Source organism: Amblyraja radiata, chromosome 4 (assembly GCF_010909765.2).
Source record: "Amblyraja radiata isolate CabotCenter1 chromosome 4, sAmbRad1.1.pri, whole genome shotgun sequence".
Taxonomy (NCBI): domain Eukaryota; kingdom Metazoa; phylum Chordata; class Chondrichthyes; order Rajiformes; family Rajidae; genus Amblyraja; species Amblyraja radiata.
In genome coordinates, this window is record NC_045959.1 from 47505420 (window position 1) to 47531002 (window position 25583).

Genomic DNA, 25583 nt, shown 5'->3' on the forward strand with positions numbered 1-25583 from the left:
ACTGCATAGGAGTTACAACATGTTTCCGAATCAGGTAGCTCCCCACTCCCTCTCCCTCCCACCCCCACCCCGGCAACTTTGCTCAGTAGGAATGGATGGTACAGAAGGCAAATGCTGTCAATTAACCGAGATCTGCTAAAGTGTACATGGAAGATAGTCACAAAATGCTGGAGTAACTCAGAAAGACAGGCTTTATAATAATGGTCTCTGGAGAGAAGGAATGGGTGACGTTTCGGGTCGAGACCCTTCTTCAGACTGATCGAACTTCACATGGATCGCCTTTCAAATTCCAATTCCAGAAATACTCAGTCTGAATGTATCTCCATTTATCTCATTTATCTCCAGAGATGCCGCCTGTCCCGCTGTTACTCCAGCATTTTGGTCTTACTTTGAATACGTTATCCTCCTCTCACCGACAAGAGTTCTGTAACACCGTCTCTCGCTGCTTCCCCTCTGTGATTCCTCCTGCTTTCCACCTATCTATCGTTTTCACACCCTACCCTTCCATATCGCTCTCCCCTGAATCTCAGTCTGAAGAAGGGTCTCGACCTGAAACGTCACCCATTCCTTCTCTCCTGCCCCGCCGAGTTACTCCAGTATTTTGTGTCTAACTTCGGCGTAAACCAGACTGTGCAGTTTCTTCCTACACAATGTACACTCCTTGTCGCTCGATGGACGAGCCCGGTTTTTACCTTTGGGGTGGTGGAAAGGATCGACCATTGACCCATGATTGCAAGATTTGGGCGACGGAAGCTCCCTTTACCCATGTTAATGCAAACATGTATTCACACTGGTTACGGTTCTCTCTGCTCATTCACAGGCGATCGGGTTGCCGCATAGTTCCAACTGGGATGTCCTTGTCGACTGAAGAACAAGTTTACGCGAGTGAAACCATCAGGACGGCGCCCCCTCCAAGGATCCCGGGCTACTACCCCTCCATCCAGCCCCATTCCCACTACCTGGATGTGCTGCGCTCCTCCTCAGAAGAAGCGCTCCAGCCTCTCAAGTCTCTGGGCAGGCTGGTCAACGACTCCAGCCCGCTCATGCCCTTCTCCGTCGGCAACTTCTCCTTTCTCAACGAGACTTCTCCGGCTGCCGAACGGATCTGCAGCATCCTGCCCTCCGCTCCGATCACCCTCTTCACTAAGATGCCGGACAGCGTCAACCCCGTTTACCCCCGCAGCCGGGACAAGCCGGTCATTCTGCCGCCCCGCCCGGCTCCCCTGTGCAGTCCCGGCCAGAGGCAGGGTCGGCGGCACCGTCTCCAGCCGAACAACAGCGCCCAGCACACGGGCTCCCTGCGCTCCACCGGGCAGGCGACAGCGGCCGCCCAACACCTCCAGCCCGTACAGTTCACCGAGCAGGACCTCAACACTGTCCTATACGGCTGCTTGAACTCTGCCAACAACGACGGGACAGTCAGCCATGCGATCTCAGGGCTGCGGATATCGGGAAACACAGGTACACAGCTCAGTGAGGAGGGGGGAGAGGGGGGGGGGGGGGGGGGGGGGGGAGAGAGGGGTTCATCTCACTTCATTCACCTGTTTCTCAGGAACCTGGACGGAACCAAATATCTCAGTGATGCCTCTGTTCCTCTGCCTTGCAGGTGGTCACGAGTCCCAGCTTCAACACCTGGACAGAGACCCTGTCCAAATCCCAGCGGGTGAGTGGAGGGGGCGACTGGGGAAGGAGTGGGAGATGGTGGGGAACGAGGGGGGGGGGGGGGGGTGAAGGGGAGGGGGGGGGCAGGATTGGAGGAAGCAGTGGAAGGGGAGAGGGTGGGGAGCCGGGGAGAGGATTGAGGGAAGGAGTGGGAGAGGGAGCGAGGATGAAAGGATTTGGGGACTGAAGGATGAAGGGGAGGGGGAGGGTGAACGGGCCACGGTCCCTGGAGTGAGTGCGAGAGAGCGGCGTTTTGTTGGTGAGTAAAAGATTGCTGAGTAGGGGAGGTGAGTATGGTAGAGTGTGCGGGTGAAGGAGCGAGAATATGCAATGAGTGGCAGAGGGAGGAGTAAATGGGCGAATAGTGATGAAGGAGTGAGTGGGGAAGGGGGAGTTGGGCGGTTATGTGGAGAGAACGGGTATGGAGCGGAGGAGGTGTGTATGTGAGAGAAAGAGAGAGTGTGGGAAGGAGTAGGGGGAGAGAGAGGGGGGGGGGGGGGGTGGGTGGCGGTGCCGCTCTGATCTATGCATCACAGTTAAATCCTGTGCGAGTGACCGCTGTCTCTGCTCACCCTCCGCTCCCTTTCTCCCCGCAGGACTCGCTGTCTCTCACACCTACTACGGCGGGGTTCCTCACCACGGCGTCTTCTGCTCCCAAAATCTGATCCCCAAGGGCGTCCGATTCGGACCTTTTACGGGAAAAGTGGTGAATATGAGCGAAATTAAAACCTACGACGACAACTCGTACATGTGGGAGGTGAGGATTACTATGAGAGTTGAAATGTGTGAGAGAGAGAGAGAGAGCTAGTTTGAAATGTCAACTGTTTACGAGAGGAGAAACAAGGAACCGCAGATGCTGGTTTTTAACAAGAAAAAACAACAGCACACGAAGTGCTAGAATAACTCAACGGGTCAGGCACCATCTCTGGACAAGTGTCTGACCTCCCGAGTTACTGCAGACGCTGCCTGACCCGCTGGGTAACTCCAGCTCTTCTTAGCGGGTCAGGCAGCATCTCGAGTAACTCCAGCACTTTGTGTCTCAAGTGTTTACGAATAGCTGGGTTTAACGCCGACATCCCGTTCTGGGACCTCTGTGGCGGTGATTGCCCTGAGCTGTTGTGAGTTCTCTCAACTTGTCTTTACAGATTTTCGAAGACGGTCGCCTGAGCCACTTTATCGACGGGAAAGGGGCGGCGAGTAACTGGATGGCGTTGGTAAACTGCGCCAGGTCGCCGCAGGAACAGAACCTGACGGCCGTGCAGAGCGAGGGCAAGATCTTCTACGAGACCTGCAAGGATGTGCCGGAGAAACAGGAGCTCCTGGTGTGGTATGGAGACTGCTACTTGCAGTTTATGGGAATACCGGTCACTTTAAAGGAAATGACTGAAAGCCAATTCACAGAGCAAGCCGAAGGTTAAAACACTTAAACGATTTTCTGCCCTTTTTGCGGTTTACTGTCATTAGCTGCTATCGCTTGTCTGAAACGCGACTTCCATTCCCTTGTCAGAGTCCGCAGAGGGCTTTAAATGCGAGAGGTGCGGCAAGGTCTTCGCCTACAAATACTACAGAGACAAGCATCTGAAGTACACCCGCTGCGTGGACCAGGGCGATCGCAAGTACCCCTGCCACCTCTGCAGCCGCTCGTTCGAGAAGAGGGACCGACTGAGGATCCACATACTGCACGTCCATGAGAAACACCGGCCGCACAAAGTGAGCGCAGTCCTATCCCGACCTCCCCTGCACCCCGCCCCGCCTGCTCACCACTGCAGACCTGATCCCAGCTTTTACTCTTCATTGTGTTCACTCTTCAATTGTTTATTGTGTTTAGACCTTCATTCTTCATTTTATTTAGACTATTATTCTTTATTCTGTTTAGACTTATTCCAGTGTAAGGTCAGAGCCCGTGATCCAGTACATAAGATCCAGTGTGATTCTCCATGATGCTAATTCTTATCCACTAACTCTGTCCCAAATACACAACCTAGTGGAGCAGTATAGAAATATTCTAAGTGATTTATCCTTGGGAGAATTCCTGGTTAGCTGCAGAATATTGAAATATCTCGCTCTCTGACCTTCGGTTAACCACATCATGAACCACTTCTGTAACCACAGTAATTCATTGGACATGAAGCATTCTGAACATCATGAGACATAGAAGCAGCATTAGAGGCCATTCAGCCCATTCAGTCTGCTGCACCATTCAATTGTGGCTGATGTATTTTTTCCTCTCAACCCCAATCTCCTTCATTCTCCCCGTATCCTCTGATGCCCTTACTAATCAAGAAGCTATCATTCTCCGGTTTAAAAATACCCATCCCCGGTAACTGATAATATATACCATGATCGTTCATCCAAATATTGTCACCAGCCTCCATAGTTTTCACCCCCCCCCCCCCCCCCCCCCCTCACATCAGTCTGAAGATGGGTTTCGAGCCGAAACGTTGCCCATTTCCTTCGCTCCATAGATGCTGCCTCACTCGCTGAGTTTCTCCAGCATTTTTGTCTACCTTCCATATTTTTTTCAGTCAGTTCAGTTCTTATGGAAGAACTTCTCCAATTAGCATCTTTTACTCAAAGAGTGCTGTTCCAGACCTGAAGTATCGCCTATCCTCTCCACAGACGTTGCCTGGCTTGCTGAGTTACTCCAGCACTTTGTATTTTGCTGTTGGTTTTACTGTTTTTCACAATGTTTGGAGAAGCATCACACCATCAGTCTATCACTTAGAGCTTAGAGACATGAGAAATACTAATACAACCTATTGCTTTATCGTGAATTAATTCAATAGTTACATATATGGTATTCCACACCCATTTCCATCAAAATGTAAGTGTCACCTTTCCACAATTCAAATACTCTATTCATATACACAGCTCCTCGCTCCACACAGTTCCATTTAATTTGGGTGACACTTTACCACATGTGAAATGTATAAGCTTGAATCATTGTGAGGTAATTCCTGGGATAGTTAACATTACCGACCATGTCCAAGTTGTGACTCTCTCTGTTGGACAGTGCTCCGTATGTGGGAAGAGCTTCTCGCAATCCTCCAGCCTCAACAAGCACATGAGGGTTCATTCGGGAGAACGGCCGTACAAGTGCGTCTACTGCAACAAGGTGAGTGGGACATTTCCACACCATTTATTCAACCATAAGGCCATGAACAATGTGAGTGTCTTGGAAATATAGTACATTAAAGTGCATGGAACATGTATATATATATATATATATATATATAGCACATATATATATATATATATATATATATATATATATATATATATATATATATATATATATATATATATATATATATATATATATATATATATATAGCACATATATATATATATATATATATATATATAGCACATATATATATATATATATAGCACATATATATATATATATATATATTGCGCATATATATATTGCGCATATATATATTCATGTATATACAAACACATATGTGCACACACACACATATATATATATATATACACATACACTTACATGCTCACATATTATAGCAAATCTAAGAACATATTTAATCAGGATTTCTTTTATGTCAAATTAAGGTTGTATTGGTTCTATCAAACAGTGATAGCAGGATCTAACACAGTAGACATCAAGATCATACTAAACCTGTAAAAATTATTAAATTTGGCAGGTGGAATGATCCATATTTTATCAGCTCTCCTTGGTGGTTTGCTTTGTTCAATTTTACAGATTAATTTTGGCGTTGCTGTTAGTTGAGTAAAAATACCCGTGTTCTGGGACACGTCATGTGTTTGACTATACTACTTGGTGGGTGGAACTGTGACAATAAATTAAGAGGTGTTTAAAGTTCAACTCTGTTGCATCTTAAGAGTTTGAATTTTAGGGAAGTGAGTTTCGATTACTTGGTTTGAGAGCTCTGAGCATCACTAATGCTTTTCTACTGTTTCTCTTGTCCCACTCTAGGCTTTCACCGCCTCGAGCATCTTACGGACCCACATTCGGCAGCACTCTGGAGAAAAGCCCTTTAAATGCCGTCACTGTGGCAAAGCGTTTGCCTCTCATGCAGCTCACGACAGCCATGTGAGGCGCACACATCCCAAAGACAAAATGTTCTCTTGTGATCTATGCAAAAAAACCTTTATGGAAGCACACGAGCTCAGCTATCATCAGGTGCAGTTCCACGCAGGTTAGTACCAGGCCGTGCGGGTGAGATGAGAGGTACCATGTGTCTGGGTGTGACCGTCCTTTGTGTTCTTCACCACCTTACCAGTTAAGGTTTAAGGAACATGTGTTATCTCATTGGGAATCAGTTTATTGTTTACCTGCACCTCTGCTGTTTTCACTTGGCCTGTTCTGTATTATTGATGTCTGCAACGGGTTTATCTTTGGACCTGTGGAAAAATAATGCAGCATTATTCATTCTGTATGAAGGCACAGATGTCAATGCTAAAGGGGCGACATGGTGGCGCAGCTGGTAGAGCTGCTGCCTCACAGCGCCAGACACCCGGGTTCGATCCTGACCTTGACTGCTGTCGGTGTGGAGTTTGTAGGATCTCCTTGTGACTGCATAGATTCCCTCCAGTTTCCTCGCACATCCCAAAGATGTGTGGGTTTGTAGGTTAATTGGCCTCTGTAAATTGTCCCCAGTATGTAGGGAGTGGATGTGAAAGTGAGATTACAGAGAACTGATGTGAATGGGTAATTGATGGTCAGTGTGAACCTGGTGGACCAAAAGGACTTTTTCATGCTGTATCTTTCAATCAATTAATTCCGCTTTAATTTGCGGAATCTACTTGATGCCACGTGTCATTTTACAATTGTTGCTGTCAGGCTTGTTTTGGTGTGGTTTTCCATCTGTTCTCTCATCTCTCCTGCAAGCAGTGTTTCAAACAGCACCAGAAATGCACTGAAATGATCGGCCACACAATTTTGAACTGGACGGCTAGTTCATGAAATAGAAGGATACCTGGGCAGAGAAAGTTTAATTTTTCATTTATTCCTTTGAAACGGAAGAGACTTGACAGTCTGGTAGAACTGTTTTGCTGATCTAATTGAAATTAGATCAGCCAATTAAATATAGCAATTTTGCTTTAAATATCCCACTCATACAGATTTGGATTAAACCAAAGAGTTTGGTGTCTCAGTATTATGAGTTCAGAGTAAGTATTTGTTAGAACGGCTGCCTCACAGCACCAGAGACCCAGGTACGATACTTCTTCTTTTTTTGTATCCATCTTGTTACAAATGTTGGCCTCTCTGTCATCGTCCGTCCTGAAAAGGACGCAAGCTTCCGGCGACAGTCAATGGAAGCCATCACTTGTCGCAATAGATGATGGTGGTAGCATAATTAGCTCAGGATACTTCCAGTTTCCAGCCCCGTGACATGGACGTTTCTGCTATGGGGCCAGGCTTGATACCTTGGGTGCTGTTTGTATGGAGTTTGCAAGTTTGCACGCTGTCCCTGTGGCCATATGGGTTTCCTCTGGGGTGCTCCAGTTTCCTTCCACATCCTAAAGTGCTGGTTTTTAGGTTAATTGACCTCTGTAAATTGCCCCTACTGTGTCAGGAGTGGATGTTCTTGTTACTGAGATATGCACAGATATGGGAGAAGGTCATTGTAACAATAAACTGAAACCACGTAAAGGCTGAGAAGCAACAGAGTATTCCAAGAAATATATCCTTACCTTCCCATATGTTATTGTGTGTTATTCCAATTAATTACTCATCCACTGCAGCTTGAGAAATCTGTTTAACTGCACTAGTAAGCAGAAGATCTATGATCAACACAAAGTGACTGTAATCATTAAGATAACCTTGCTTAAATCGAGAGTAAATATTAACTTGTATTTACCATCAATACATTATGAGTTATCAAACTCATAAAGACTAAATGTTATTCCCTTTATCATGTATCCGTACACCGCGAATGACTCGATTGTAATCATGTATGGTCTTTCCGCTGACTGGCTAGCACGCAACAAAAGCTTCTCATTGTACCTGAACTAGAACTAGACTGCCGTGCATACATTCTCAGACCAATGTGTGCAGAGCATGTAAATCAAAACTTGTCACTGTACTTTGTTACTCATGACAATAATAAACTTAAACTTAGAGGTTCCAAATATTACCTGCTGAAAACAAAATGCAGAATATCCAACCAGCATCTACATTTCCTTCCTACACATATCTAGTCCTTTGTTAGTTTGCTAGATCTCACATTGTTCTTCTCTAAGCAAGCTTTTCTGTCAATTAACATATATTTAACATTGCTGAGTTCTGCACAACAGGTTTAGAATTTAAATTTTAGCATTAGTAAAGGGCTGTTGTTTCTGTCGAATTACCACAAATGTCAAGAATAGTCCAAGGCAATTTTAAAAATCTATCAACAAAAATTGTTTGCCAAGGAACTTTTAAAATCGTGTAGCTCATACTAAACATGTCATTTGAAGCATAGAAACATAGAAAAATAGGTGCAGGAGTAGGCCCTTCGAGCCCATTCTATGATCAACACAAAATGACTGCAATCATTACCTATCATCTCAGATAACCTTGCTTACATTCAGAGTAAATATTAATGTATTTATCATCAATACATTCGACCATTCAATATGATCATGGCTGATCATCTAAAACCAGTACCCCGTTCCTGATTTTTCCCCATATCCCTTGATTCCTTTAGCCCGAAGAGCTAAGTCTAACTCTCTCTTGAAAGCATCCAGTGAATAGTCCTCCACTGCTTTCTGTGCAGAGAATTCCACAGATTCACAACTCTCTGGGTGAAATGTTTTTCCTCATCTCAGTCCTAAATGGTCTACCCCTTATTCTTAAACTGTGACCCCTGGTTTTGGTCTCCCCAAAATCAGGAACATTTTTCCTGCATCTAGCCTGTTCAATCCCTTAAGAATTCTATATGTTTCTATAAGATACCCGCTCATCCTTGTAACTTCTATCTTTTGATTTTAGATTTGCTGATTTACCTGCAATTTGTGAGTTTGTCAGTAAAGCCAGTGTATACATCATAACATTGAAAATCAAATCAGAAGGTCAGCCAGTCCCTTGCACCGATGCTGCTATAATATATCATGGCTGACTACCTCAGTGCCATTTTTGAGTACAAAGTCCATAACCATGATTTCCTTAATGTCTAAAGAAAGATGTCTAATATATTCAACTGAGAAACTACAGCCCTAGGATCTAGGAGTCCAGGTACATAGTTCCTTGAAAGTGGCATCACAGGGAGATAGGTTGGTCAGAACGGCTTTTTGCAGTCTAGAGTATTGAATATAGAAATTGGGAGGTCATGTTGCAGTTATACATGACATTGGTGAAACCATATTGTGTTCAGTTTTGGGCACCATGTTATAGGAAAGATATTGTCAAGCTGGAAGAGTACAGAGAGGATTTACGAGCATATTGCCAGGGCTCGAGGGCCTGAGCTATAGGGTGGTTGAGCAGGCTAGGACTCTATTCCCTGGAATGCAGGAGGATGAGGGTTGATCTTATAGAGGTGTACAAAGTCATGAGTGGAATAGATCGGGTAAACGCACAGAGTCTCTTGCCCAGAGTGGGGAGAATTGAGAACCAGAGGACAGAGGTTTAGGATGAGGGGGACAGATTAAATACGAACCTGAGGGGTACATTTTTTCACACAAAGGGTGGTGGGTGTTTGGAAATGATCTGCCGGAGGAGGTAGTTGAGTCAGGTACTATCGCAACAATTAGGAAACATTTAGACAGCTACATGGATAGGACAGGTTTCAGGGAATATGGGCCAAATGCGGGCAGGTGGGACATGTTGGTCTGTGTGGGCAAGTTGGGCCTGCTTCCACGCTGTATGACTATGACCAGATAAATACATTTCTTCTGAATGATTACCACCTTACTTTGGGAGGTTTTATTCTAGACACGCTAGTGTGGGGAAATAATATCCCTGCATCTACTCTGTCAACACACCAAGAATGTTTTATGTTGTATTTCAATTAGATCACTTCTCATTCCTCTAAACTCAGGGGTGTATAGGCCAAGACTTAATCTCTCCACCATCACCCAATCCCAAGAATCAACCAGATGAATCTTGTGTAGGAAGGAACTGCAGATGCTGGTTTAAACCGAAGATAGACACAAAAAGCTGGAGTAACTCAGCGGGTCAGACAGCATCTCTGGAGAAACGGAATAGGTGACGTTTCGGGTCAAGACTCTTTGTTGCACTCCCTATATTGTAAGTATATTCCACCATAGGTCGGGAGGAGATCAGACCTGCAGCAGGCCAGGTGTAGTCTCACGAGGACCATATATCATTGCAATAAGAGATCATTACTCGCGTACACAAATCACCTTACAATAAAGGCCAATGTAGAGTTTTCTGCATGTTAACATTGAATAGTTTGTGTACAAGGTTCTTTGTATCACCAATCCCTTTCAATTAATCTCCATTTAAAAATTAACCTGCCTTTCTATTTTTTTCCCACCAAAATGGATGATTTCATATATTTTCCATTATATTCCATTTACCATATACTTGCAGATTTGTTTAACCAGTCCACATCCCATTTTAACCTCCCTGCATCCTCCCACGGCTTATAACAAATGTAAAGCACTTTAGCCAACGAGAGTTGTTTTATAAATGTGCTATATAAATAAATGTGACTTGACTTGACTTGATACAAGCAGCCAGCTATTTCACTATTTACTAGCTAAAAAAGGAAATAAATAAATCTATGAGGATTATGGTTCCCATACTTTTAATGAATGCTAGTAATAAGCATCCATTAACATTACAAATAATGCACTATTTTATTAACAATAAAAAACAATTGATATGAGCAAAAACAGTCATGTTGACACTTTGCTATCAAGGATCTAAGCAGTTAGCAATTCAATCCCCAATTTACATTAATTGGTCTCATCTGGCCAATTCTTTAAATTCTCTGTCATTCAGCTGGTTTGAGGGAGAGTAAAATTAAAATAGAATAGAATAGTACAGTACAGTACCCTGCAGTTTACATTACTGAACGATAGCCAGTGGTACTGGTGTCAGTATGCTTATTGAACGAGGACTGAACGGAGTGATTGCCGATGGTGGTGTTCTTCCTGCCTAGCTAGTTGCCAATGCTGAATACTATCTTTCTGCTTGATGAGCAGATAGCAGGCATGTGGTTGATTCTCAGAAACAAAACTCGAGAAGGGTTGGGTTCTTTGCAAGGAGTCAGGTATTCCCTTTTAAGTTATGCCTCCTTCACTTCTTTCTCAGGCCTTTGCTTATGATTTACTCAGTTATCTCTAGAGCTTAAATAATGCTTGGTAGCCAAATGGAATGGGGGTTTGGGGAGTATTGAAACAAAACCTAACCCATCCTCACCAATTCTGCATATGTCCATTTAAAGAGCTTTTATATAGATGCTGATTGGAAATGTAACTGAATGACTTCCTCTTCCAAAAATCTCCCTTGGCCTTACAGCTGACTATGGTGTCAGTATAGCTGTCCTGGCTGAAGTAGGCTAACACACCACCTCCTGAGAATTGCATCTGTGATTTTACTGTTGTGTATGATTCAACCACTCAATGCCCTAATGAGTTGAGTCACCAGAGAGCTGTATAACTGTTTGAAGGCTTCCTGTCCTCATGATACTAAAGGGATTGTGTCAATTCTATTTTGTCACCAGCAAAACTTGTCCTTTAATGGTGAGCTGAGGTCTCTTTAAGATGTTGCATCAGGCTTATTAACCCAAATTCTGAACTGTTGCTGCATGGTAACTCTGCATTGTGGACCTGATCTGTAGAGTTCTAGTGATTTTCATAAATCTGGACAAGAAGATGAAGTGTTAATAGATGGAAATTTTGTTGTTTGATTCTAATGGTTGAAGGGCATGATACCAAGCGAACATCAGTGCTTTAAAAAACAGCTCTTTGTTCTACTTCCTAGAAAACCAATCACAAGGTGCTGCCTTTTCTCAGAACATTAACTCTTTTGTGCAATTTGAAGCATTTCTATAGTAGTTTCCAGGTCAAATATTACCTCTTGGGGAAATTACATCTGGCACTTCCTGACATATGGGACCAGCACATAACAACAATGTTCTATTCAATGCTTATCTTGGATTTTGCCAGGAGATATTAGTACGTGTTGTTCTAAAGTGCACTTGTTGTGTCCCAATCCCGAGCAGGAAACTTGACTCGGGCACGTTTGCTTGTTTATCTGACCCAACCCTTGCTTTAGCAGTACCTCACCGTCCCCTGTCAACCCATGGTACTTGCATAATCTCACCTCTTCTACTGACCTCCTGAATTATAAGCCCCAGTCACTCAAACATCTAGGCACTGCTCTCATGATCTGAACCTTGAGTGCAGGCACCTATCGGTGAATGTCCTCTTCACCACCACCCGTCTCCCTCACCACACATCTAATTTTAATCCATACAGCATGGAAACAGGCCCAACGTGTACATTCTGACCAACGTGCTTGACTGAGCTAGGCCCACTTGCATGTGCCTGGCCCTTATCCTTTCAAGCCTTTTCTATCCATGCACCTGTCTAAGTAACTTTTGTTGTTGTAATTGTAGCAACCTCTACCATTTTCTCTGGCAAAATCAGTTGCATGAATGCACAACCCTCTGTGTGGAAAATGTTTCCTTTTAAAATCTTTCTCCTCTTACCTTAAACCTATGCTCTGCAGTTTTAGTCTCGCCTACCCTTGGAAAAAGCCTGTAGACGTTCACCCTATCTGTGCCCCTCATGATTTTATAAACCTCTATGGGTTTCGGCCCGAAACGTCGCCTATTTCCTTCGCTCCATAGATGTTGCTGCACCCGCTGAATTTCTCCAGCAATTTTGTGTACCTTTGGTCATCTCTCAGCTGTCCTATACTCCAGGGGCCAAAGACCCAGCCTCTCCTTGTATCTCAAGCCCAGCAGACCTGGTAACATCCATGTAAATCTTTTTGCAGCCTTTCCAGATGAATGCATTTGTTGTATAGCAAGGTGAACAGAACTACAGATAGACACAAAATGCTGGTGAAACTCAGTAGGACAGGCCGCATCTCTGAAGAGAAGGAATAATTTTCGGTCGAAAGCTCACCCATTTCCTTTCTCCAGAGATGCTGTCTGTCCCACTGAGTTACTCCAGCATTTGAGTCTATCTTCGGTTTAAACCAACATCTGCAGTTCCTTCCTGAACAGATCTACACACAGTTATCCAAATGTTCCCTTACCAATGTCTTGTAACTTGACGGCTCAACTTATCTACTCTATACCTTGACTGATGAAGACGTGATGAAATATCTTCTTCAGCACACTGTTTAGCTGTGTTTTACTAATCTCCCACCAGCCCTCCACAAAAGATCTGTCCAGTTAACAATGCCCCCCTGGAGGAAAATCATGCACAATTCAACCAAAGATAGATACAAAAAGTTGGAGTAACTCAGCAGGACAGGCAGCATCTCCAGAGAGAAGGAATGGGTGAAGTTTTGGGTCGAGACCCTTTAGTCAGTCAGTCAGTCTGAAGAAGGATCTCGACCCGAAACTTCACCCATTCCTTCTCTCCAGTGATGCTGCCTGTCAGGCTGAGTTACTCCAGCTTTTTGTGTCTATCTTCAGTTTAAACCAGCATCTACAGTTTCTTCCTACCCATTTCAACAATCTCCATATCTAACAAATGTGCAGTGTTGGGTCCCAATACCACCTATTCGTGGTATCTGATCCTTGCTTGAAACATCTTTCTAATTCTTCATTTGCCAAACATGCCCTTTTCCCTGGTAACCCCCTAAATCCAGTTAAAGGTTTCAAAGGTCTTTGATTGTCACGTGTGCCAAGGTACAGTGATATGTGAATTACCATACATCCATACTAAAAAAAAAGCAACACGACACACAACTACATAAAAACTAACATAAACATCCACCACAGTGGATTCCCCACATTCCTGACTGTGATGGAAGGCAATAAAGTTCACTCTTCTTCCTCTCTATTGTCCCGCGGTCGGGGCAGTCGAGCGATCCGTCGGGACGATCGAAGCTCCCGCGTCGGGCCGGTCGAAGCTCCTGCGGGCTGGAGCTCCCAAAGTCAGTCTCTAACCAGCGACCGCGTGCTCCATGATGTTAAAGTCCGCAGGCTCCTGTGTTTGGAGCTCACGAAGTCGGTCTCCAGCAAAGGCTGCCAACTCCTTGATGTTAGACTGCAGTGCAGATGGAGATACAATACAGGGGGAAAATCGCATATCCATCGAGGTAAGAGATGAAAAAGTTTCCCCCACCCCCCCACATAAAACAAGCTAAAGAACACTAAGAACATACATTTAACACATACTATTAAAACAACAAAGAAGGAAGGGACAGACACTCTTGGCGAGGCAGACATTGAGTAACATTGCTAGAGTTAGGGAGTGTTACCCCCTCTGCCTTGAGGCAATGCGTCTGAAGAAGGGTCTTGACCCAAAATGTCATCCATTCCTTCTATCCAGAGATGCTGCCTGTTCTGTTGTTACACCAGCATTTTGTGTCTATTTTCTGTGGAGGTCAAGTTGAATTTCATTGACATGTGCACAAGTACAATGAGGTAAAGGTACGATGAAAATTTTGCTTGGAGCAGCATCATAGGCGCATTGACTCAAAACTCACACATAGACTGCTCGGAATAAGTAATGGACTGCTGAAACAGGAACTACAGTTAAAGCTCGGAAACAGGCCTTCCGCTCATCGAGTTCATGCCAAACGCGATCACCCCATACACTAACATTATTCTACACTAGGGACAATTTACAATTTAAAATCTGCACATCTTTGGAGTCTGGGAGGAAACCGGAGCACCTGGTGAAAATCCACGCGGTCACAGGGAAACGTATATACTCTGTACAGACATCACCCGTGGTCGGGATCGAACCCAGGTCTCTGGTGCTGCAAGACAGCAACTACCACTGTGCCACTGTGCTACCTTCCTGGATTCCACAGATGTTGGAATCTTGTGTAAAACACAAAGTACTGGAGTGACTCAGGCAGTATTTATCGAAGAATGGGTAGGTGACATTTCCAAAGAAGGATCTCTCTGAAAATTTGCCTATCCTTTCCACCAACGATGTTGCCTGACCTGCTGAGTTACTCTAGCACTCTGTGTTTTGTTTTTATGCAAGGGTGATCAGTAGCATCCCATGGCTTGGCCTCAGGCACTACTGAATGAATATTCAAGTAGCAGATCCATGGCCAAAACCATCGCTGCTGCCTGACCCCCTGAGTTACTCCAGCATTTTGTGTTCTACACAAGATTCCAATATCTGCAGTTCGTTTGTGTCACCAAAGCCATTGTTATTGGTCTGGCGTGAGAGGTTTGCACCTCTACAGGTGTTGATTACTTTCTAGGCTTAAAGATGTTTCATTGTTATTTCCGATGTGGCCAAGTGGCTATGACTCTTCCATTTAATGTTCTGCCTCTAATCCCGCACACTAATTTGATGTTTTTAAGCTAAAATGTGTGAATGCTCTGGAAAGTGGAAACTTCCCTGAAATGGCATTTTTAAAATATGGCCTGATATCCAAAGAACAAAACTGAATACACAGTGGAGTGATTGTTGATAAAAGTATATTTAAGGACATGTTTGTTTGCATAAAAATTATGAATATAATTTATTTTAATTTAAAATGTGTCCTGTTTTAAAGCAATTGAATGGACAGCCCATATCCTTTACTTTCTCAAGGTGTTCATGATATTTTGTCACTGCAAATCTCTGCATATCCACACCTATCTCTACAATTGATACTCCTCCCTCCTTTATATTACCATTCATTTTGAGCTCTCGGCCTGGGAACCGAGCCTGCCTGCTCTAATTAGGACCATTGCTGCTTTCGAAACACAATAGAGATGGAATGAGGTGGAGGCACAGGAATGACATAGCCAAGGACAAACGTGCTTAGTCATGTTATTCTTAAGTACTCATTGGGAAAATTGGTATCTAATTTGAAAAGCACTGTTGGTTTTAATTAGAACTCACCTCACAGAAGCTGCACTCATGTTTGGGGCAGCCATCTTCAACATGTTTCCGAGCCTGAGATTGAAAACACAACATGCTTTTGTTCCATCTTCAATGATACTTTATTGTCACGTGTACAGTGAAATGATATAATCCTATAGCAGACCTCACCTAGGCAGTACACAAGTGTCACCACGTTTCATCCGCTGACAACTTTACACCACACCTCACAGTGCTGTTCTTTGCTTTTGTTTTATTGATTTAATGGCGCACTCTCTCTGTATCTTCTCATCTTTCCGCCTAGCCATTGCACCAGATGATATTGCATTGAATTGGATGCATGCAAATACACAGACGAGGCTCACAATATTAGGTGGTCAGAAAATGAGACACTTGTTTTGATTGCAGGTCACAGGTCTATTATAAAACTGTTTTTTTGTTCCATTTGTCCAAAGAAGGTTATGTTGTTAATGTTTCGCTGCAAGCACTTGTCTACAGTAACACTTAATCTGAGGAAAAACATTTTTGATGGAATAATGGAACAACACTGCTGTTATGATGGTGAAGAAAGAACTGCAGTTTCTGGCTTACACCAAAGACAGACACAAAATGCTGGGGTAGCATCTCTGGAGAGAAGGAATGAGTGATGTTTCGGGTCGAGACCCGACTTGATGTTATGGAGAGGAATTAAAAGAAAAGTGAATAATTCTTTCAGCCCATTTACAATTTCTTAACAAAGCCAATTAACCTAAAGACCTGTATGTCTTTGGAGTGTGGGAGGAAACGAGTGAAAACCCACGTGGTTACAGGGAGAATGTGCAAACTTCTCACAGATAGCACCCGCGGTCAGGATCGAACTTGGGTCTCTGATATTGTAAGTAAGCAGCTCTACCGCTGCACCACTGTACCGCCCCATGATGGATATGGACTATCTGGTTATTTTTGCATGTGGTTGCAAAGGAAAAATGCTGCGTGAAGTGTCTAGCTGAAATTTAGTCTCTCTTTAGACAACATCAGGTGTAGTCACTTTGATTAAAATTACCCATTTACTTCCTCTGGGAAGTTTGTTCTTTTTTTTTGTTTCCAGCTCTAATGTTAAATTCATTTGCTAATCAGGTGAGGGGCGTCAGGTAGGTGCTGTTGCCACCCAAGAATTGCACAGCATGCCGACCGATCAGACAGACTCAAAGACTGGAGATTACCTTTACAATTCAAGTGAGGAGCCATTGCCAACCCCCCAGAATGCAGACAAAGGGGAGAGCAACCCCTACCATGCAGCCACAGGAGTCACCATACTGCACAACGATGGCTACAGACCCTGGAATTAGCAAACCATCAACAAACTAACCACAGACTGTCAGCAGAGCATTTGCTAAACTACCGCGCAAATGTAGATGGTTCCTTTTCTGCTCTCAGGGTTGGCAAATTACTGGATTGATGCAGTATGAGAATTAAGGATTTTGCACACCTCCTATTGGAGTCCTTTTAAATTCTTTTGCAATACTGATTTGCCACAATACACACCTTAACTTAGTTTTGTACTGATTTAATCTACTGTACATTGGAAACTGCACACGGAATTACACTATAAATGTGAGATTTTTTGTGAACATTTAGGAACTTTTTGATTATGAAATGAAGTAAATCTTGGCCAATCTAAGCAAAAAATTAATTTACTATTGAATATAACATCCATGAGTTGCTGCTTGTATCTTTTTCTTACATCTAGTGCAACACGTTGAAGTGAAACATTGAAGTAAAGATTGTCACAAAATGCTGGAGTAGCTCGGCGGAACAGGCAGCATCTCTGGAGAGAAGGATTGGGTGACGTTTCGGGTCGAGACCCTTCTTTGGAGTGAGGTTGTTTTAGTCCTGCTAATAGTCATTAAGTTCTGCTTGTAGACCAAGTTCCTGAATTGATCCCCCTGTTTAAGTTAGCTGATCTTGGACCAAGCACCGGTGAATGGAGCACAATCACTTTAAGCATACCGGATTCTGGAAGCAGTCATTCAAGGCTATAAGCAATGATTTTTATCCATAAGGCGGCATAGCTGGATGTGCATTTGGATGCTCAACAGGTACATAGTCCAGTAATGAGTCCATGATTCAGTAGCTCACAAACACTATCAATGCTCAACCCAAATTGCCAGTCAGGAGAGGTGCCGACTAATGGCAGGACATGTACATAAAGCACGGCACTGAGAAAGTCAGTAGATATATACAATAAAAGCAATTATAACTGATGGGCCAATAAATGTGGTGATTAGATTAGTATTTCTGAGTGAACGACAAAGGGGAAGAATGGTTTGAAATTGTATGTTTTACCATATCACAATTAGCACGCTGGCTGCTCTTCATCATACATACTGTAAATCTGGGATGACTGCAATTTAGGCTATATTTCAATTTTTTAGGCTATATGGCTAATAATTTTGGTGTTCATGTATTTTACTGTGAAAATGTCTTCAGGTTTGATAAATTACACTAAATCCTTGTATAATTTGTGACCATTTTGTTGAATCTTGTACGAACTCCTCTTTGGCTCCAGCATACATGAATGTTTACATCTGACCTAAAATTCTATTCTGTTGCATTAATTTGTGACGAGAGGAATTCTCAACTGAATTTAATATGTGATAGGAGCAGAATTAGGCCATTCAGCCCACCAAGTCCACTCCACCATTCAATCGTGGCTGATCTATCACTCACTCTTAACCCCATTCTCCTGCTTTCACCCCATAGCTCCTGACATTCCTTCTTAAATGGGAATCGCAGGAAGACATTTGGGTAATTATACCTGAGCCATCATCTTCCCAAAATGCCTTGTTGATCTCCCAGCCTTTCCCAGAATGCTACAAACATTTCCTTTTCAAATATAATTCAATTTTAAAGTTGCTGTGATCCTTGTTATTCAACACTTTTCAGTGATATGCATTCTAGCTCAGATAACATACAAGCTTCCTGAGTAAAACATTGAATGCACAGCGCCATTCAACATTCAAGATCATTGAAGTAAAGATTGTCACAAAATGCTGGAGTAACTCAGCGGAACAGTCAGCATCTCTAGAGAGAAGGAATGGGTGATGTTTCGGCTCGAGACCCTTCTTCAGACTCGACACGAAACGTCACCCACTCCTTCTCTCTAGAGATGCTGCCTGTCCCGCTGAGTTACTCCAGCATTTTGCAATCTACCTTCGGTGTAACCCAGCATCTGCAGTTCCTTCCTACACGAGATTCAACACTCTGCAGTTATCATTATCCAGTGAGTAGCTGCATGCTACAAATGGCTAGATAGTTTTGCAATATCTCGATAATTATCAGTATCTGGAGAAATTTGTCATATTTGGTAAACACTTGGTCACAAAATAAGCAAGATATTTTGAATCTGGTTTAGAAGTGTTTCTTCAGTGTTGTCTCCCCCTAAAATATCTACTGACATCAGAACTAGAAAGGTGAAAAGTTAAAATAATAAACTGGAATGATTCTCAGCGGGTCATTGTACCCTCTTGTATTGTCATGGGACTCTTTCTAACAATCATCTTTCTCCTTTAAATACTTAAGGATCAATGTTATTTGATTTTATTATTTATATCAGTGAGCAAGTAGTGTAAATGGAAATAATACATCTTTCCCAGTGAATTACTTTTCTCAGGAGCATAATATGTTTATAACAGTATGGTATTAATAAATGAATTGTACCAAAGGCTTTAATCCCCAACCAAAATGAACTCCCTTTCACTTTATTTGTCAATCACTGAGTAGTTTTGTAGCAGGTTACAAAGCAATGTCTTGAAATGACACCAATATAAAATTGCATAGTTGACCAAGCATTGGATAAACTGTGCACTATTGAAATCTTATTGGCAGCACCAGCATTTTAAAAGTGCTATTGTTGAATTGGCTCCCTAGTTATCTTGTGATCTCAGTTACAGGCTAATGTAAACCAGAGCTGTGTTCAGATTAAAGGAAACTAAAGTGTGTCGTCATTAGTGTGCCACTCTATTACACCACATTATTGAACTAATGATGTGTGAAGGCACAAAGATCATTTATCCCTAAATCATATTCATTAACCGCTGTGTAGTAGAGCATGGTAATCACAGAAATATTGGGGAAACTGCAGAGCTGAGGATTTTTATTTATATATTTCCACCAGCTGTCTATTTTAGCAAAATAGAATTTGGTGTGATTCGCTGAGAGTAATACAACCAAAATACTACCTCATGTCTTTATGTGGCTGTAATGGGTCTAATAATTAAATCTGCTTTACAATTCAATCAAGTTTGTAAGTAAGTGTTTTGGTGTTGTCTTAATTATATATTTCCACAATGTGTGCTTCACTATTGTAGCATTGGGAGTTGTATGTGCTTTGTGGTATTTTATATGGATGTAGATTTATTCTTCATTTTATAAAGATTCCTTTGCATCATTCCAAAATTGCACAAAGACAAGTGCAGAATTTTAGTAGCATCAAGAAAACAAAATGAAAAAACTCCCATTTTTCCTACAAGTTTACTATCTGTATTTCTATATGTTCTGGCAAAATATTGTACACTTGTCCTAAAATCAATGCAATATGTTACTCTTAATGTAGTGTCTACTTTAATCTAATGCAAAGCAAATTAAATTGTAATGCTGCTAATTTAAAATGCTATTTGTTTCAAAGATCTTTTAATGCTATATCAGGTTATATGCAGTCACACTTGTTTAAAGGTTGCTTTAAGCTATTGTGTGTGGGTGAAATTGAAAAAGTGGAATAAAATATAACCGTATGTTGAAGTCTTGACTGTTTTTCTCTGTATGTTTGTTATTACCCCAAGAGGAGATGGATCATTAAAAAGCCTCTCACAAATTAAATCCAAACAAACCTGTTTGTTAAGTAAAACACGAATATTCATGAAATGCAAATGGCCAAGTTGGAGACCATCATCACAAAATCTCAGAGCTGTTGGCTTCATTCCACTCAAATATCATGTACAACAAGTAGATTATATTCAATTCCTAAAAATAAAATTTGTTTTGAAGATATGTGTTCTTTATCAATTAACATGGTAGCCACTATTGGTGCAGTTGATTGTCTGATTAGAGATAATATATGTATTGTTAAATGTTGAATCATGAAAGAAAGGAGCTAAAATAAAAAAACTAACCATGCGATGCTGCAATTTCATGACAATAGAGTGGAACCGAGTGGCATGTTTGCTCCTGTCGGGCATTAGTCCAGTGATATCTGCTGCCTTTGAGAATTACCAAATGTTGAGAGTTTTTTTAGACCTCTCCAGCAGTTTCTCACAGATCCCCAGAAAGAAGTAAAACTAGCTCAGTAACACATAATGCTGCTAAAAGATATTGATTAGAGTTCTTCTGCTCAATAAACAAGGTAAAGCATTTTCAGCTGTGAGGTCTACTCTGTTAGTGTTGTTTGCTAATGAAACCAGTAAAGCAAGATTTTATTGCATTAAACCTTCAGGTTTTTGTTTCCCCCACCCCCAGTCCCCACATGTCTGGCCAAGATTGAGTATCTTCTTTCTTTTTTGTTCGTGTTCTTGTTGGGAATGTTATTTATCATTGTTTTAATTCCAGGCTGTCTAGTATCCCACTCAAACAACTCTGGGATTGGGAGGAAAAGGAGACAAAAGTAAATTAAATTACAAAATGCTGGAAATACAGAATGGTCTCAGTATCAATTGGAAGTGGGAAAAGCACAAAAGTAACTCAGTGGGTCAGGCAGTATCTCTGGAGGACATGTTTTGGGTCAGGGCACTTCTTGAAGATGGGTCCCAACCTGAAACGTTGCCCGTCTATGTCCACCAGAGATGCCGCCTGACCCGCTGAGTTACTCCAGCACTTTGTATTTGCTTAAGATTCCAGCAGCTTCATTTCCCGGTTTCCGGGAAATGGGAAAAGGCAAGCCAATCATGCAGGTGTAAATCCTGTCCCAGAAAAAGCTCCTAAAACACTGTAGTTTTCCACTTTCCAGGCGTCTGCCAAACTACTTCACACTTCCAGCAGTTTCTGCATAATTTTCACATTTTCCACATATTTGATTTCCATTTTTCTAAAACGTTAATCAGAAAACGAACTGGCTAAATACAGATGTGATGTTGCAGTAGAGGGTGATTGGCTATATTCTGCTGTGGAACTGGGTCATTGGTGCTACTGTGTGGGAAGATGATAGTTTAGTTTAGAGATACAGTGCGGAAACAGACCATTCGGCCCACCGAGTCCGCACTGACCACGATCCCCGCATACCAACACTATTCTACACACACTAGGGACAATTAACATTTATACCAAGCCTACAAACCTGTACGTCTTTGGAATGTAGGAGGAAACCAAAGATCTTGGAGAAAACCCATGTAGGTCACGGGGCGAACATACAGACTCTAGACAGACAGCACCCGTAGTCAGGATCGAACCCGGGTCTCTGGCGGTTTAAGGAAGTGACCACCGAGCCGCCCCTATTTATAGCTTGAGAACACTGGTGGTATTTCCTTGAACATTTTATTTTTCCAATGTGTTTGACCCACAGACCTTGTTCAAATGACTAGCTGTCAGATCCAAGACACTGATAGATTGCCCACATTGATTCTCTAATAGTGGTCTGGGTGGAGAGCAAGTATTCTGGGTTTTGTGAGCTGACTCACAGAGTCATGTGCGTTCATAAATCCTCATTTAAATGTTATATATTTTTTAATCCAATTGTGATAGAAATTAGAGGAATTATAAAAATGGATCATGTGACTTCTTTCAGAGAACATAGCCAACAAAAAGACCAGCAAAAATAAGACAGGTGCTAGAGTAAGTCATCATGTCGGGCAGCATCGTTAGAGACTGCCATAGCTGGGTTCCATGCAAGTACCCTGATACCATTCCCTGGCTCTTTCTCAGAGATATTGACCATTGCATTGGGGCTGCCTCCTGCACTTGTGCAGAACTCGTTGATTTTATCAACTTTACTACTAACTTCCACTCTACTATCAAATCCACTTGGACTATCTGAAAGCTCCCTCCCCTGACTCCATCACAGGGAGCAAACTATCTACTGACGTCTGCTACAAACCCACAGACTCCCACAACTAACTCATCTTTACTTCCCATCTTACTTCTTGCAAGGATGCCATTTCTCCGTCTCCCAAGGCGAGGCCTTCTACTCCAGGACATACGTTCTTCAGTAAACGTAAGTTTCCCCATGCTATTATGCTTCAAACATTGAATTCTCCAATTATAGGTAACATCCTCCCCACCCTTTTTTGTCCTCTCTGTTCCCTCCCTATGCCCCACGTTGGTGTGCACACATTTCGCCCTCTATTTTGACCTATGTCCCTTTCCACCTACATCCCTTCTCCTAGCTTCAGATTTCACTCCGTTTCATTGCTCATCTTGTCTTCTTGTGTATCCACCAATCACTTGCCAGGCTTGGTCCCACCCCACATCTTGTTTCCAGCTTTCTCACCCCTACTACAATCAGTCTGAACAAGGGTCCCAATCTGAAATGTCTCTTATCAATGCCTTCCAGAAATGTTGCCTGACCTGTTGAGTTACTCCAGCACTTTTGTGTTTCTTTGTTGTAAACCAGCATCTACAGGTCCTTGAATCTACATAATAATAACAAGTCTGCTCAGCGTTAGTTACCCAGTCTTGAAAAGTAGCTATGTCTTTATTGTCACTGTCAATCACTGCTCGCTGAGGTTGAGAATTGCAAAGATTCACAACCCTCTGAGAACCTCTGGATGACATGGTGGTGCCGCGGCAGAGTTGCTGCTTTGCAGTGCTAGAGACCCAGGTTCGATTCAAACTACGGTGCCGTCTGTACAGAGTTTGTACGTTCTCCCTGTGACATGCATGGGTTTTCTCCCAGTGCTCCAGTTTCCTCCCACACTCCAAAGACATACAGGTATGTAGGTTAATTGATTTTGGTAAAATTGTAAATAGGATAGTGTTAATGTGCGGGGATCGATGGTTGGCACGGACCTGGTGGGCTGAAGGGCCTGTTTCTGAGCTCTATCTCTAAACTAAAAAAAAGGAAATGTCTCATCATCTCTTTTTCCTGAAATAAGGGACCCCATATTTTTAAAACTATGGCTCAGAATTTCCCTCAGAATCTTTAGTGTTTCAAGAAGATCAACTCTCTTTCTTCTAATCACCAGTAGAGATGCAAACTGCTTAGTTGTTCCTCATAAGACAGTCTCTTCATCTCTGGAATCAACCTTCTGAAGCTCCTCCGACCTGCTCTAATGCAAGCAAACCCTTCCTTACATAAGGAAGCCAGAACTGTACTCAGTATTTCTGGTGTGACTTCAAAATCACACTACCATTGCAACAAGACTTTCCAACATTTTACTCAGGTCTGCTTGCAATAAAGGTCAACATTACATTTTCCTTCCTGGCTACTAGATCTTCATTCTAACTCTGTGTTTCATGACTGAGTTCACCCAGATTCCCATGCACAACACTATTCCATCATCTTGCTCCATTTACCAATGTACTTTTCTATCTTTCCTAAAAGTGGGGGTAATAATCTCAGATTTCCCTACACTATAATTAATTTGCCAAATATTGCCCCTCTCATTTAACTAGCAGATATTATCAATGTCCTATTCATGCTCTCTGTATCTTCCATGGCAGCACAGTGGTGCAGCTGGTAGAGATGCTGCCTCACATTACCGGAGATCCCAGATTTAATCCTGACCTTGGGTGCTGTCTGTGTGGAGTTTGCATGATCTCCCTGCGATTGCTTAGGTTTGCTCCAGCTTCCTTCACATCCCAAAGACATGCAAGTCTGAAGGTTAACAGGCTTGTCTAAGTTGCCCCTAGTGTGTAGGGAATGGATATGAAGATGGGATAACATGGAACTAGTGTGAACAGGTGATGGTCGGCATTGACCCAGTGGGAGGAAGGGCCTCTTTCCATGCTGCATTTCCATCTATCTCTGCATATCCAGAAAATCTGGTTATGGTATAAACAAACTCTTCATCCGATTCAAAAAACAAAAGTGCTGGGGGAACTTACTGGGCCTTGAACTAGTAACTTAAAACTTTGTGTGTCAGGTAGCAATGTGCATCCAATGTGATGCACGCCAGTGTGATTGGAAAGAGGAATGATCACTGCCACCAATGCAAGACCAAAGAAAAAGACCCAGGCTTGGTGCTGTAGGATAGAGGGATGAACTGATCTCTGAATGTGTTCGCCACTGTGGGTCTGAGCTCCAGTTTACAATTCATTAAATTTAATCCATTGCATAAAACACCCCAGAGAGCTTTGTTTATGAATGTACATATCAATAAACAGAAGAGCTTATCCCAAAGAGCTTGACCCAATGCTCTAAATGCTTTCTATTTTCATGTGAATTTTACTGTTGTTCAATCATTCACCTCGACACGGAGCAAGACATGGGAGCAGATAAATCACTGTTGTGAGAGTGTGTGCATGAAACACAGCAGCCCATCAGGAGGTTTAGCAGAAAATGCTTCTGGCCTTTGACACTTTGCCCTGAGATTCCCCTCAGGCACATCTACTTCACAACTTGGGCCTTGGTCTGAAATTTGGCCTCCATCAATTAACTTTCACCCTATTCAAATTGTAATTAGGCATAGTGTAGAAGGAGTCCATTCTGCTTTACGTTTCTATGCTGGCTATTCAATGAGCTGTACCAGAGGTACCATGCTTCTGCTCCTTCCCTTCGGCCCTGCCAGTTAATCCTGTTTGAAACGAGAACAAAATAATGTTGTTGATGGAAATCGGAAACCATGGATGAACCGCAAGGTAATTCTCAGGTGAAGCCAGGGAATGTGCATACAAGTCAAACTATCCCGAGCGGTACAGGAAAACTTGCTATGATCTTTGCAAAGCCATCAAGAATTCCAAGACACAATACCGGGACAAACTTGAGTCCCAGTATAATCATTCGGACACCCGCAGAATGTGGCATGGTCTGAATACTATAACTGGCTGCAAAGCAATGGCAGGCA

At 42.7% G+C, this 25583-nt stretch overlaps 1 protein-coding gene across 1 annotated transcript; it reads left to right on the forward strand.

The window, feature by feature from the left end:
• Nucleotides 1-839: 839 nt before the first annotated feature.
• On the forward strand, nt 840-5851 carry prdm14 (PR/SET domain 14). Its single transcript, XM_033020383.1, has 7 exons — nt 840-1461; nt 1607-1663; nt 2259-2419; nt 2808-3075; nt 3170-3372; nt 4676-4777; nt 5624-5851. The coding sequence occupies exons 1-7, from the start codon at nt 852-854 to the stop codon at nt 5849-5851; spliced, it is 1629 nt and encodes a 542-aa protein (XP_032876274.1). The 5' UTR covers nt 840-851.
• The last annotated feature ends 19732 nt before the right edge of the window (nt 5852-25583 follow it).